This window comes from Hyperolius riggenbachi, chromosome 3 (assembly GCF_040937935.1).
Source record: "Hyperolius riggenbachi isolate aHypRig1 chromosome 3, aHypRig1.pri, whole genome shotgun sequence".
NCBI classification, from domain to species: Eukaryota; Metazoa; Chordata; class Amphibia; order Anura; family Hyperoliidae; genus Hyperolius; species Hyperolius riggenbachi.
The window spans coordinates 334,763,010-334,779,294 of record NC_090648.1 but is presented as its reverse complement, the minus strand read 5'-3'; the positions used below and the strand labels follow the sequence as shown (position 1 = coordinate 334,779,294).

At 44.7% G+C, this 16,285-nt stretch overlaps 1 protein-coding gene across 1 annotated transcript in view; it reads left to right on the top strand.

The window, feature by feature from the left end:
- The window catches only part of LOC137562326 (dynein axonemal heavy chain 3-like), a 1,996,682-nt gene that overhangs the window by 1,898,771 nt on the left and 81,626 nt on the right, over window positions 1–16,285 (top strand). The window contains exons 70-71 of the mRNA XM_068273663.1: window positions 5,936–6,012; window positions 12,504–12,797. Coding sequence (XP_068129764.1) covers window positions 5,936–6,012; window positions 12,504–12,797 — 371 coding nt within the window. The remainder of the gene's footprint in view (window positions 1–5,935; window positions 6,013–12,503; window positions 12,798–16,285) is intronic.

Sequence of the window (16,285 nt, the reverse complement as noted above, 5' to 3'; positions counted from 1 at the left end):
CATCCTCCTCCTCTGCTGCCTCATCCTCTCTCCACCCCCGCACCAACTCAGCTGCGCTGTGCTGATCCCCCTCATCAGCAGCCAGGTCAGGGACCTCCACCAAGTCCTCCTCCTCCTCCCCCTCAGAGGTGGACTGCGCAGCTGGTTGCCGCTCCTGCTGGTCCAAGGCTGCCGCTCCCTGTTCCAGCAAAGCATCGAGGGCCCTGTTCAGCAGAGAAACCAGGGGCACCCACTCGCAGACCATAGCATGGTCCCTGCTCACCATGTTTGTGGCCTGCAGGAAGGGAGCCAGCACTAAGCACACCTGCTGCATGTGCCTCCAGTCATCATCGGGGACGATGGACGGGAAGTTGCTGGTCTTGTCCCTTCTCAGAGCTGCGGAAACAGTGGCCAGGGCAAGGTACTGTTTGACAGCGTGCCTCTGTTCAACCAGACGCTCCAACATCGCCAGGGTGGAGTTCCAGCGAGTCGGAACGTCAAGGATCAGCCGATGGCGTGGCAGATCCAGCTCCTTTTGCACGTCTTCCAGGCTCGCACAGGCTGCAGCCGAGCGCCGGAAGTGACGCACAACATTCCTTGCCGTTTCCAGCAGTTCGCCCATCCCCTGGTAGGTGCGCAGGAACTTCTGCACCACCAGGTTCAGCACGTGGGCAAGACAGGGGATGTGGGTCAGGTTTCCCCTGTGTATTGCGGCAACCAGATTGGCCCCATTGTCGGCCACCACCTCTCCGACTCTGAGGCCTCTGGGGGTCAGCCAAATCCTCTCCTGCTCCTGGAGTTTGGCCAACACATGGGTTGCCGTCAGCTTGGTCTTCCCAAGGCTGACCAAGTGCAGCAGCGCTTGGCAGTGGCGGGCCTTCACGCTGCTGCTGAGGCGGGGGGTTTGGCCAGGTGTGCCGGAGGATGGCAGAGGATCGGAGGAACCTGCTGCAGTTCCCCTGAGCCTGCGGGGTGGCACCACCCACTGTGTTGCTGCTGCTGCTGTGCCCGCTGCTGCTCTCCCATCCTCACCCCCTTCCACCAAGCTGACCCAGTGGACAGTGAAGGACAGGTAGCGGCCTGTCCCGAAGCGGCTGCTCCAGGAGTCCATGGTGACGTGGACCCTTTCACCAACCGCGTGCTCCAGCCCTCGCTCCACATTGGCCATCACAAAGCGGTGCAGTGCAGGAATGGCCTTGCGGGAGAAAAAGTGTCTGCTGGGGAGCTGCCAGTCTGGGGCTGCGCAAGCAAGCAGCGCACGAATGTCGCTCCCCTCCTGCACGAGCGTGTACGGCAGGAGTTGGGAGCACATGGCCCGTGCCAGCAAGCCGTTCAGCTGCCGCACGCGACGGCTGCTGGGAGGCAGAGCCCTAACCACCCCCTGGAAGGACTCGCTCAAAAGGCTCTGGCGTGGCCTTTTGCTGACACGGGAATCAGCAGACACAGCAGAGGAGGCCACTGAGGACTGGCTGCCAGAACAGGCCTCAGTGTCGGCGGCAGGAGTTGCAGAGGGGGGAGGAGCAGTGCGTTTCCGCACTCCTGCTGGTGCTGCTGGAGGAGCAGGAGGGCGGGTGGCTGCTGTTGCTGCTGCTGCTGCTGAAGGCTGTGCAGTGATGGGTGTGGTGCCACTGCCAGCACCAGATGCCTTCAGCCTCTGGAACTCCTCATGCTGGTGGAAATGTTTAGCCGCAAGGTGGTTGATGAGCGAGCTGGTGCAGAACTTTAAGGGGTCTGCACCTCTGCTCAACTTCCGCTGACAGTGGTTGCAAGTGGCGTACTTGCTGTACACAGTGGGCATGGTGAAATATCGCCAGATTGGTGACTTAAACATCCCCCTACGGCATGGAAGCGCTGCTGCCTGTCTCCCTGTGGTGGTTGGGGGGGGGGGGCTTGGGTGCGGCTGGTGGTGGTACTGGCTGATGCTGCTGCTGCTGAGCCTGAGACACCAGCAGGGTGTGGGACGCTGCCAATGCTTGCAATGATGCGCCTCCTTGCAAGGCCCACAAGCGCATCCTCCTCCTCCTCCTCAGAGCTGCTGAGGACGACATCCCCTGGAGGTGGTGGCACCCAGTCTCTGTCTGTCACCGGGTCATCATCATCCTCCCCCTCCTGAAACATGTCCTGCTGGGATGAGGACCCCCCAAACTCCTCTCCTGATGCATGGATGGGCTGCTTGACTGTCGCCACAGTCTTGCTGTCCAATCCCTCATCCCCCAAAGTGCCCATCAGCATCTCCTCCTCAAGATCGCCAACAACAGCAGACAATTTACTCATGATGCCTGGGGTCAAAAGACTGCTGAATGACAGGTCGGCGAGTGACGGTGAACTGGCCTCCTCCCCAGACCCTGCTGGGCGGCTGCTGCGAACAGGGGTGGTGGTGGTGGTGAGGGTGGAGGCCTCGGATGCAGAGCTGATGGCGGGCTGCTCATCCTCCGTCATGAGTTGCACCACAGTGTCTGCATCCTTTTCCTCAATGGGACGTTTCCGACCCGGCTGGAGGAAAATGGGAGCAGGTGCTACACGCTGCTGCTGCTGTGTCTCTGCAGCGTGAGTTGCAGATGCTCCTGCTGGGCGGCGCCCAAGGCGTCCACGGCCAGTGGCTATGGGAGGAATGTTAGCCACTGACGCTGCTGCTGCTGCTGCGGAACTGTGCATGGTGGCGCGCCCGCGGCCGCGGCTTGCCACAATGCTGCTCCCTCTCCTCCTGATTCCCTTGCTGCCCTTCCCCTTGCCCAAACCGCGCTGGCTGCCACTTCCAGACATCTTCAATGTTTTGGGCGTATAGACAAAAGTTTTTTAAAAGGGCGGGTGAAAAGTGGGGTACTTTAATGGAGTGGGTTGGTTGGTGAGGTGACTGAGTGAGTGTCCCCTAGTACAGTAAGTAAGTAGTAACAGTCAGGAAGTACAACTAGCAGTTACAATAATCAGTAGTAATCACAAGTAAATTTAGTGTGTGTACACTCAGACAGTGAGTGCCCGCACGCAGGAGCTAGTAGCCTATGAACACACAGTGACTGAGTGTCCTAGACTCCTAGTACAGTAAGAGTAAGTAGTAACAGTAAGTAGAACTAACTAATTACAATAATCAATCAGCGATCAGAAGGAAATGGAGTGTGGGTGGTGTGTGTACACTCAGACAGTGAGTGCCCGCACGCAGGAGCTAGTAGCCTATGAACACAGTGACTGAGTGTCCTAGACTCCTAGTACAGTAAGAGTAAGTAGTAACAGTAAGTAGAACTAACTAATTACAATAATCAATCAGCGATCAGAAGGAAATGGAGTGTGGGTGGTGTGTGTACACTCAGACAGTGAGTGACCGCACGCAGGAGCTAGTAGCCTATGAACACAGTGACTGTCTGACTGAGTGTCCTAGACTCCTAGTACAGTAAGAGTAAGTAGTAACAGTAAGTACAACTAACTAACAATAATCTATCAGTAATCAGAAGGAAATAGAGTGTGTGTACACACAGACAGTGAGTGAGTGCACACACGCAGGAGCTAGCTAGTAGCCTATAAACAGTGACAGTCAGTGAGTGTCCTACTCCTAGTACAGTATAACTACAATACTATTAGTAAAGGACAGCAGAAATACTGGTATAGATGAGAGAAATAAACAGAGGACAGCTGCCCACAGAGGCAAGGCCCCCCTGAGGCCTAAACCTGTAAGCTTGCAGCAGCTGCCTGTCTCTAATGTAACACACAAGCTACTAACTAAAATACAATGTCTATCTAACTAACAACAATATAGGTGTATATGGCAGGTGTAGGTGAGCAAAAACGCTAGGTAAATGATCACAATAGAGCACTTGCTAAGCCAAAGCACAAAGGAGCAACTCTCTCTCTGTACAAGTCTCAGGCAAGCATGGAGAAACGGAACATGGCGGCCGCTATTTATAGGGTAGGGGCTGGCCAGGGTCCCCCTCTGTGATTGGCTGCCGTCAGAGGGCCTGGGAGCCCTCTGATTGGCTCTAAGGACATCAATCTGGGCTATGACGCTATTCGAGCTCGGTACCGAGCTCGAATAGCGCCGTTTGCTCGAATAGCTCGAATAGTGAATGGGCTATTCGAGTGTACTCGGATAGCCCATTCGAATAGCTACAGCTATTCGGAGCTCGAATACCGAGCTCGGATAGCTGAAAAAGAGCTCGAATATTCGAGCTACTCGAATATTCGAGCTCTGCTGAGCACCCCTAGTTAACCAGGCTAAAGAGGTGGGCACAATGCTTTCAGCTTCGGGAGGAATAAGGAAGTGCTACTTACAGATATAAAAGTGAGTCTGTTCTATCCACTATGATGTACCAGATGTAAACTTTATATGTTCATCTAACTGTACACAGTGCCTAGACTACATATATGTATTGCCATTCAGACCTTTTTTGGCTGGAGGTGGTCCTTGAACTAAAAATAAATATAATAAATATATGAGACACAGTTCCTCGTTACCAATGTTTTATTTATCATACATACTACACATACAATTATTTTATAAGTGTGTTTTATTTCACTCCAGGTTTACTTTAAAAAAGATGGAAAACAATATGATTGCATTTAATGTTTTTTTTCCATTTCTGTTTTTCCCCCAAAATGTCTAGTTTTAAAAGAGGTAAGACTAAAGAGCAATCTGTGCCACTTCCATTTTCCAATGTTCTTTTCTATTTTCTACTGTAATATATTCCAGTTTAATTTTTGATTGAAGTGGACCCTACATGAAAAAAATATATTCTAGCAGAATATTCTACTTGGTTTCTCAGCATTATAAAGTAACTTAAATTTGCAAATCACCTTGTATATCATTTTATTTTTATTACATAAAACTCCTGAAAATGCTGAGCTTCAGGGAGAGAATTATAGTTATAAATTATAAAAATGTATTGTCTGATTAGTTAAATTCATCCAGATTATATGTAGTTTGGTTTCTGATGATCCTGAAGTAAGGGTCTAATAATTGGATGAGTGTGTCCCACCACCAGGACAGTGTCTATTTAAAAACCCCATTTAGCTTAAATTTACACTAAGCTACCTAGCTGCTAGAATTCTGGATTGGGTAACACTTATCATTGGAATCATCATTGAGAGGTAATCATAGCCTCTGTTGGTCAAAACTTAGTTGGCAATAAGGCATCCAATAAGAGGGTTTATTTAACTCTAAAGATCTACACAATAAAAGGCCTAGTAAATATAAACATGACCCTGGTGGAAGAGGGAAACTGTTGCAATAGTTCCTATCACCGTTCAAACCAAAACACCCACATGATTTCTGTCTCCAAGCTTTTCATTAAGGTTTGAGTTTAGATTTCTTTTGACAACATAATGTTTTGCCTAATTTAGTCAAACTGATTTTGGACCAACCTAGGTACTATTCAAACAAGGGATTTAGTGAAATAAGTTTTCTTAAAGGTTTTATAGGGAGTATCCTGTAATGTTAACCACCTCTAAAATGTAGTAATGTAATTTTCTGTTACAAAATATTGATTAGGCAATTATGCTCATGTATGTGCAACTTTATCATGTGAAAATTGGATCCCATGTGAAAGAAATACTATAATTACTATTTGCTATACATTTTATGGTAAATATACTGTATATATATATTTCTCAGGAGAAAATAAAGATTGCTAAACTTATAAACAATCCAAATTTATTGATCTGTTGTCCATCTGAAGTTCAATGCCTTCAATCCTCTTTTGAACATGGTACTGAATAAGACAGTTATTTTATTCTTATAAACATAATATAAAAGGCCAGCACTCAAATACAGTTCACTCAGGAAATGCAGACGATGTGTGAATTAAAAACATCATATTACAGGAGATCATGTGTTGCAGATGTAAAAGTAGTACATTTCCTATTATATTATTTGGATTAATATAAATATAATATATTAATATGAATCCATACAGTTACATTTTATTTAGAATTGACCATAAATATAACCATTTTTTTGTTTTTGTTTTAGAAATGGGTGGTGTCAATCTTCAAACCATTTCACTTGGCCAAGGCCAAGGCCCTATTGCTCGGAAAACAATTGAAAAGGTGAACTATATAAAAATGCTTTTCGGTCTCTTTTAGCCCCTTTACACACTCCTGGGAGTTCTGGTTCACCATGAGCTTGCTGGGTACTCTGCTATTCCAAAACTGTAAAATATGAATATATTTTGTTTTTTGTTTATTATATTATTTATTTATTTTCTTTATAGGGAATATAATTGGTATAGCATAATAGATAAGGCATCCCTTTATATTGTGTTGTGTGGATTACTTTTAGTCCATTTTGGGAATACAACTGCAGCAAAATGAGAAACTAGAATTTGCAGTAAACTACCTATATATTAGTAAAACGATTTGCATACGTTAAAAGAGCAAATATAGCCTAAAATCTGGTTTGGTCATTAGGTTTAGTGGTAAAAATTATTTAACAAAACTATTGTTATCCTAAAACAATCAACTACCCTTAACTTCATGGCAAATACCCCTACATTATTATATCATTTCATTTTAACCTCCATAACGGTATGGACGAGCTTAGCTCGTCCATTACCGCCGGAGGGCGCCGCTCAGGCCCGGCTGGGCCGATTTGCTTCATTTTTTTTTTCAAACATGCAGCAAGCACAGCAAGCACTCCGCCGATGCTCCACGATAGAGGTCGTCCCCCCGCCAGACCCCGTGCGCAGCCTGGCCAATCAGTGCCAGGCAGCGCTGCAGGGTGGATCGGAATTCCGGATGACGTCATGACGCCGATGACGTCATCGCGATCGTCGCCATAGCGACTGGGGAAGCCCTCAAGGAAATCCCGTTCAGAACAGGGTTTCCTTATGGGCTAGTGCGCCGGCGGCGATCGGAGGGGTGGGAGGGATAGCGCAGGGAGGGGGGCATCATGTAGCTAGCGCTAGGCTAGCTACATGATGGGGATTTAAAATAAAATACTGCTGCGCATCCACCCTGGCGATGTTGATAGAACGCCAGGCTGGTTAAACATATGTTGAAAGATTTGCATAGTTATTGGTAATTATGTTAGTGGTATTTTACATTTGAATTCTTGCTTTTAGTTTTTGCTTAACACTCCAAGCTTTAGCTAAAAACTTTAAGGTGTTGGAAGTATCAACTCTATTCTGTACCTAGACACTACAAGGAAATTTTCACCATGCTCATGCCCAGTGTGCATTTTGTATTATATGTACAGGGATAATGGAGGTATGAGAAATATACAGTAATGGAAGAAACAAAACCAAGTGTGGTGTGAGAAAAGGGCAGAATTAGAATGTGCCGTAGCAGGTAATTGACAAATTGCCTTATAAGAAAACCTAGACAGCTAGAAAATCCAGTATAGCATTCATAATTATATGATAATGCAGTCAAATAATGCTGACATTTTATGCAGAACTTTACAGAGTGCACTGAACATCTCTTGTCACTCACTAGCTGGCCCTCAAAAAATGCACTAGTATTATTCTGATGCTCCTATCATAATCTACAGGTATTTTTACAATTGAATTACCACTGTGTATCTGAGATGTGGGGACTGGAGAAACAGGCAAACCTGGAGAAACCAACAAATATACAAGAACATACATACTCTATGCAGACAGTACCCTGGCAGGGGACAGGCAAAAATGGCGCACAGCGCCAATAGTGTCAGAATGGCGCTGCATTACAACGATATTTATCGTTTTATATGTTCAATTTTTTTAGCAGGGATCGGGCTGGAGAGGCAGCGGGCTGGCAGCGGGGTCGGGCTGGAGAGGCAGCGGGCAGTAGGCTGGCAGCGGGGGTCGGGCTGAAGAGGCAGCGGGGTGGAGGGAGGATTACGCAGCATGTGTATATTGTGTATACTGTACATTACCTTGTCCCGGCCGGCGATCGCTCCTTCACTTCATAGCTTGCACGAGTTCTGCATCCAGCCAATCACCATGCGGAAACTGAAGCCGCATGGTGATTGGCCGGATGCAGGACTCCTGTAAGCTATGGAGTGAAGGAGCGATCGCCGGCCGGGACAAGGTAATGTATACACAATATACACATGCTGCGTAATCCTCCCTCCACCCCGCTGCCTCTTCAGCCCGACCCCCGCTGCCAGCCCGCTGCCTCTCCACCCTGACACCGCTGCCAGCCCACTGCCGCTGGCGCTGCCTCTCCAGCCCGACCCCCGCTGCCAGCCCGACCCCCTCTGCTAGTTCCCTGCATTTTTCAATGGCGCACCGTTCTGCTGTTTTATAAAACACTATTTACCGTTTTAATGTATTTACATTAAAACGGTAAATAGCGTTTTATAATCGGCAGAACGGTGCGCCATTATTTCCTCCGCGCCATTTTTTACTGTATGCCCCTGGCAGGAAATCAAGGATCATTTGAAAACACCGCAAGTTTAAAAGGGCGCAGCTATCTCCCCTATAGATTTTAGTGGCTACAGAAATTTTTGAAGCACACAGTATTAAACTGGTGCCCGCTAAAATAGCAGCTAAAGTTTATAGCCGCTATTTGTAGCTGCTATTTTCCATGTGTAGTCGCTATTTGTCGCCGGCAATTTGTAGCCACTATTTGTAGCTGCAATTCGGGTGCCCTTTTAAACAAGATGATGGGGTTAAGGTTAGGTGGAGGGGTTAAGGTTAGTTGTGGGGTTAAATGGAAACTTAAGCCTGGAAGGGAAAACCAACCAGTTTTACTTAACTGGGGCTTCTACCACCCCCTGCAGTCGACCTGTGCCCACCCCGGTACTAAACGAGCCTCGGGTCTCTTGCCGCACCATAGTTTTGTTTTTGTCGACTGGCTGTCGCTAGCCACTGCGCCTGCACGTCCCTGGCTGCACACGTTATCGATCGGGCTCCCGTGGCCAGGAGCGTCCTGTGCAGGCGCAGTAGAGATTTTCATACTGAAGGTGGCCGGCGACAGAGCCAGTCACCGAAAATGAAACTAAGCTGCAGCGCGGGACCTGAGGCTCGTTTAGTACCGGCGCGGGCACAGGTCGACTGCAGGGGGCTGATAGAAAGGTAAGTAAAACTGTTGCCCCCCCCCCCACCGGTTTAAGTTTCCCTTTAAGGTAAGTTTCCCACCAGGGGCGGTTAATGGTTAGGCACCACCAGGGGGGTTTAAGGGTTATGCAGGGGAGGGTTCTGTGTGAGAATAGGGAGAGGTTAGGTCACAGTAAAATATCAGTAAATATTACCAATATTTTAATATGTGAATGTAGTAGAATATTAGTAAAACTTCCAATATTCTACTACCATTATCCTGCGCCCTTTTAAACATGTGGCTTTTTCAAATGTATGCGGAAATCAAATCAGGGACTCTAGTGCTGTTTGGAAAGAGTGTTACCCGGTTACATAACTTTTTATTTATTTATAGTAAATGTTTATGGTTTCTTAGTATGTACTGTACCTACACCTAAGTCTGTTATTCTTTTGCACTCCTTTTCAGCACATGTAGCCATTAATCTAAGGGTATTAAATGTTACCATGAGCCCTCTAACCATAACATAAAACATAACATAGCAATAAAATGGGCCATACTGAACAAGATAGTAACTTTCAACATGGCGCTGCGATGGTATCGATGGTATGGCATTCTTCAGAACTGCTAGAATGATCTGAGGAACCTGTTATTGTGAAATGGAAATATCTAGAGCAACAAAAAATCACTCCAATAACATCAACAAGAAGGTGAATGTCTATATTGCAACACCTACTACCAAAATCCAAACTGCTTCTAGAAGCAGTGCCTGCAATAAAAACTGCTCATTGTGAGCTTTATGAACTAGGCTTCTCTTTTTCAATGCTAAATATTTGTCCTTAGGCATTAAAAGAAAACTCCTAACAAACAAAAATGAAACAAACTTTTAGAAACAAAATGAAATTTTTCCTAACTTTGACAAGACAACAATTGTTCAAAGGACAGCTTAATAAAGACAAATACAAGACAAGCAAATAACATTTATATTGCTTACCACAAGAGAATTTATGCGTGCTCAAACACCAAGTTTAACCCTAACAAATCTGGCTTTGCAAATCTGGGCTAATCGACCTATCATAAGGCATTGCTCATGCAAATATGCATTTGCTTTCGCATGCCAAACTATGCAGTGTCAAAAAACAATACCGCAATGCGGTTGCCCTGCGCGAATTAGTTCATGCTACATTAGCAGTATCCAGGAGCTCCACGGTGAGGCTTTCCAATGCCCCCATACAACTGGGGGGGGCCGCAGGGCCCCAGGCTCTCTCACAGCCTGGGAACCACAGTCGCACCCTGGGGGGGAGGCTGGGTGGTGCAGACGACCCCCCCCAAACGTGGCCAGCGCCGGGGAGGACCGTCCGCACCCACCACCCAATATTAAAAAATGGGACTTACCTTAATGTCCATTGCGTTCTGCTACATTAGCATTTACTTGGGGGCGCCACATGACAAAAGAGTGAAGCATGGGTCACCCCAAGTTTTGGAGCTCAGGGCTGGCTTACACACAACACTCCAGGGAGGGTGAGGTGGAGGACAGGCGCAGACAGCTCACTCCAGGGCTCACACCAACTAGAGAAAGCCATTCACCACCTGCCTCCAAAGGAAACCACTATAAACAATGCTTACCACAAGAGAATGTATGCGTGCTCAAACACCAAGTTTACCCCTAACAAATGTGGCTTTGCAAATCTGGCCTAATTGGCTTATCATGAGGCATTGCTCATGCAAATATGCTTTTGCTTTTGCATGCCAAACTATGCAGGGTCAAAAACCAATACTGCAAATCAGTCGCCCTGCGGGAATTAGTTATGCTACTTTAGCACTATCCAGGAGCTCCACCGGGAGGCGTATGTGATGCACACATAAAATTCTCTGTGTAAGTCTCTGTGTAACATTTATATTGCACTTTTCTCCTGGTGGATCAAAAGCGTTTGAGCTGCAGCCACTAGGGCACGCTCAATAGGCAGTAGCAGTGTTAGGGAGTCAAGCCATCATATGAAAGTCAGACCCTGTTGTGCAACATCAGCTCCTGACCTCATAGAAGCGTGTGTCCGAATGGTAGTAAACTCCTGAAGCTTTACTCCATAATCTAGAATACCTCCCAATTAGCATTGTTTCAGTTTGAATATACTTTTGTACTTTTTTCCCTTTGTGCCCCTAGGCCAGGTATGCTGTAGCTCCCCTTTCTTGTGCAGCAGCACTGCTCCCATTCCATGTGCAGCCCCCTCTTCCATGTGTATCATCCATGTACAGAAGCCCCTTTCTTTCATGAGTTATGAATTATTTGTTATCCCCATTTTCAGCCTTCTCTTTAATATGTAGCTACCAGAGCTGGGTCAAGGGGCTTCAGCATCCAAGACTGAAAGCCTGAGACACCAAAGTGTGCCCCTCCATCCCTCCCACCCCAGCCATCACACACTGATTGCTATAAGACTAAGAGGTGCCTCAGGGCCCACAATCACCTCCAACACCTTAATCTCTAGTTATCTGTCTAGCAGTTACTGCCATGTATCCCTTTTTATTATTTCTCTCTGCTTCAAACACATTAGGGGAATAATAGCTGAGCGAGTTGTGCACTCCCTCCTACACTGTGCTCTGAGGCTGGAGCCTCTCTCGCCTCTGCCTCGGCCCGGCACTGGTAGCAACCCCTCTCTAATCTACTCATGTCTCTTTTATGTGCAGGTGCTCCCTTGTGCGGCAGCCGCCTAAGGCCTGGGCCCTTGTGGCCCTGAAGGCAAAGACCTATTCCATATTAATGCCTTTAGTTTTTAAATTACATATTAAATATTCTGCAAACACACATAGGTGTAGTGTTCATATTTTTACAGATTTTTGCCCATGCATGTATAAATGCTATACTGTTCACAGTTGATTCCTTTTAGAGCTGAATAAATTAACATCACAGTTATTTTAAAACAATTTCGGGACTAAGGTGGTCAGTCACATAAAAATGGTTGTTTGCCAGTGGCTTTTGTCTGAAAGCAATGACATCATTAGCAGACAGCACTTGACCAGTGATGCAACACTGATCATGTGAATAGCTGTTAAAGGGAACCTGTTATGCTTTCTCAGTATAAGATACGTGTTCCAGATCCACAGTTTCGCTACAATTATATAATACAGCATGGCTGTTAAAAGAATGTTGATTTAATCTCTAGCATATATCTGCCTTAAACAAGTTTATAAATCTCACGCTATACATTTGCATTAATTTTTAATTGGCTCTACATTAATATATAAAATACACGGCACACGTAACTTTTCCATTTTTTAATTTCTCATAAATACTGTATATGGGAAAGAATTTATGCCGAAAGGCCAAGCATCTATTATTTCTTTCCAGTGACACTCATTTAATAGCCATTAAAATGCAAATACATCTATGATTTTTAAATCAGGGAATTAACATTAACAGTTGGATGATTGATTAAAGGTCACAGAGTCTGTATAACTTAATTTCTTGGATAATAATTGTGTTTGGATTTTCTCCAGATTGTTTGGGATTCACTTATTAATTTTATAAGTTGACAAGTGAATAATTTGCTTAATAACTACTTCCGAATTTTGGTGGACTCTTGCAGGCAGCCAAAGAGGGGACGTGGGTGGTCCTCCAGAACTGCCATTTAGCCACAAGCTGGCTCATGGATCTCGAACAAATCTGCGAAGAGGTTATCACAGACCCTGAAAAAACAAAGCCAAGCTTCCGTCTATGGCTGACCAGTTACCCCTCTCTGGATTTCCCCGTGTCAGTCCTGCAAAATGGAATAAAGATGACCAATGAACCCCCGAAGGGACTAAGGGCCAACCTGCTTAAGTCATACCTCAGTGATCCAATTTGCAATCCGGCTTTCTTTAATAGCTGTAACAAACCAGAGGTAGGATTCTTTTACTGTGTCAGTGCTTTCAACAAGCTCATTAGTGTCTGAGACCGACATTTGCAAAGCTTAACTGTATAGGAGGACAATTGATGTTAAATCCACTAACAACTTACTATTCTCTAATGACTTCCATAGTTACATTCTTCACTTCCAAATATGATGTGGTTATTTAATAAATTCCCCTGTTGCCATCATCTTAGGCCTTTGAAAAGGTGTTCTGCAGTGTGAAAAGGAGGAGTTGTTTTGTGAAAGCAGTACATGAATTTACATTAGCAGATTGCTATACAGTATCTATTCGAAAGAAGATTAATAATAACATTGTCAAACTTGCTAATGATCAGTCATCAGTACAATTTTGTATTTTACTCCTCAAGGAACATATAGTTATATGATTTCATTTACTGGCTAATTGAAAAGATTAACACTGCAGACTCAGGTCTCCTCATCTCTAAGCAGAAATGTTTCTTAATGAATGATTTGGGTGCCAAGAGCAGCATTTACAAGACCACAGGTAGATACCGATATATCCGGAGGTCAAACAGGCAAAATAAGGTATAGGTTAGAGCAAAGCAAAGAACCAATAAAAGTGCACACCACTCTATGCCAGATATGCTTACTTCAAACACAATTGTAATGCATCATCTAGATAAGATACAAGAGACTAGGGGTTATGCTCAAGAAGAAAAATCTTCCGGGAGGAACACGCTGTATATGTTAAAGCACACTTCTGAAAGCATAACAGCAAGTAAAAACCGTATTCAGTACTTATAGGCACATGCAACTTTAAGAGAGGTGCGGAGGATGGTCAACAATCGTTTCGCCCTGCAATGTGGGTTTTCTCAACACAGTCTGAGGAATCCCACATTGCAGGGCGAAATGAACATCAGACATCCTCCCCACCTCTCTTAAAGCTGCAAGTGCCGATAAGTATATGTTTTTTACCTGCTGTCATGCCTTCATGAAGATGTTATTAAAGTTCTGAGAAGATATGAGTTAGCCAGTGTTAGTTTGAAGGTTTTACAGATAAGGTTAGACTTTCGGTAAAGGGTTAGTTATAGGTTAGCGTTAACAATAATTTTGGGAATATGTTGGTGTTACAACATTATTTGAAGGGTGATTGTTACAGATAGCCTTAGGTAGAAGGCAGGGTTAAGGTTAAATAAGGCTGTAATTGGGTGCAAAGTTAGTTGCAGTGGATAGTGATGAGGTAAAAAAAAGGTTTCGTGCAAGGCAAAACTGGGGAAAAGTTGGGGTTAGTCAAATAATAGGGAATGCATTTGCAGTTAGAATTTGGCTAGAAAAGAGGATTAGGGATAGGTAAGAGGCAATACAGGATACCTAAATGTTTAAATTAATAGAACTTCATCATCCTGAACATGTACACCTAACTGAATGAACTCCCAGACAGATCGCCAAAAATTCAGTCTACCACCTAACTACGCTGTGTCAGAAGCCTGAAACTAATCAGTTCAGGTAGCCAAGAAAGGTATCATTTAACTCTACTGTACATTATCCTGCTTCTACCGAGAGATAATGTGGTGCAACACTCTGCTAGTACAGTATACAAGGCAGGAGATAAAAATCTGCATAGTTAGAATCATTCAGATCACATTTACTTTTTGCACTTGTTAAACTGAAACGCTACTATTGCAGAAAGAAAAGGCCATCCCTTCTGGTTAACTTTCTACATTGCAGAGATTAATGGCAAACCTTATCTCATCTGTGAAAAATATGTTCCTAACAGAGACTTAGGCTCAAGCATTAGACTGTCCAAGTTTGTTCAGTTTGTAGTCAATGGATTAGTTCATTGTCATTAAGGAGGAAGGATCACTTCTGATTGAACCCCAAAAAAGTCACTGATTGGAGGCTACTTGCAACTCTGTAGGTACCTTCGTATTGGGATAAATAGCCACTAAACGAAAATCTGTAGGTGGTATTGCAGGGTGAGGACCTAATGCTCTTGATGGAGCACTGGAGGCAGGTGCCTGGTGTACATTTAAAAGCTCCATGAGGAAAAATTGGCCTATCTTATCCTATTCTCACAATCACCTTCCCCCTACCTATGTCTAACACTAATTCTCTCCCACCACCACCACCGATATAGGCCTAACACCCACGCCTTCCCATAGCAGAGTTAGGCCTCATTTCCACTTGTGCGTTTTGTGTCAGATTTTTCTCTCAAAATTTGCATTGATTTTGCAACTAATGTTAGTGAATGGAGATGTTTCCATCCAATGCAAATGTTCGTACGCGTGAAAAAAATCTGAAGTCCTGTATCATTTTTTTGGACATCGCGTACGATTCATGTACAATGCTTTGTATAGGCAATGTGAATTTTCGCGTCATTTGCCCAAAAATTTGCATTAGATCCATGGTTACAGGAAGTTGTCAGCAGTCATGACTAATCTGTTACCAGGCGGATTATGTATATTTAACTAATGCGAATTTCGCATATGAAAATTTTCATAAAAACAATTTACATGCAAATTTTCACCAGAAAAATCTTATACGATTTTTTGCAGGCAAAAATGTAGAGCTATAGTGGAAAAGTAGCCTTAGAGTTCCACTACAACTCCACTGTCGCTATTTTGCTCAGGTGCCTTTGGTGTCCAAATTACCCATTGTAGCTGGTAATTCTCTTCAGTTGCTATGAATAAGTATTGAAGACAAATCACCAGTATTTAGATGCCACAGGCAGTAAAGAGGAGTTTTGCACCCACATTTTAACAGGCCACTCCAATAAATCTGTCAAGCCACTAAAATTACATTGACTTTATACCAGCGCCCAAATGTCCTTGCACTATTATTGACAAGTCCGAGGTGCCTGCATTGCTGCTGGGCATATGTTTTTATCATCCTTAGAACATTTAACACAGTTTGCACATATTAACTGTAACTAGAGGGATGTGGATGCTGCCATATGTATTTCCTTTTAAAGAGAATCTGTATTGTTAAAATCGCACAAAAGTAAACATACCAGTGCGTTAGGGGACATCTCCTACTACCCTCTGTCACAATTTCGCCGCTCCTCGCCGCATTAAAAGTGGTTAAAAACAGTTTTAAAAAGTTTGTTTATAAACAAACAAAATGGCCACTAAAACAGGAAGTAGGTTGATGTACAGTATGTCCACACATAGAAAATACATCCATACACAAGCAGGCTGTATACAGCCTTCCTTTTGAATCTCAAGAGATCATTTGTGTGTCTTTCCCCCTGTTCTCATGCACTGAAGTTTCAGGCTGCTCTTTTCTTCCTGCAAACAGCTTTGCCCTTGTCTGTAATTCCTCACTATGTGAAAGCCCAGCCAGCTCAGAGGAGGATTTATCCAGCTTGTAAAAGATAAGAGAGAAGAGAGAAGCTGCTCTAATCTAAATAACACACAGGCAGTGTGCATAGAGGGACCTGGAAGGGGGAGTTCATAGCAGAACCACAACACTGAAGAACTTGGCAGCCTTCCAGACTAGTGGTGCTCAAATACCCCTTT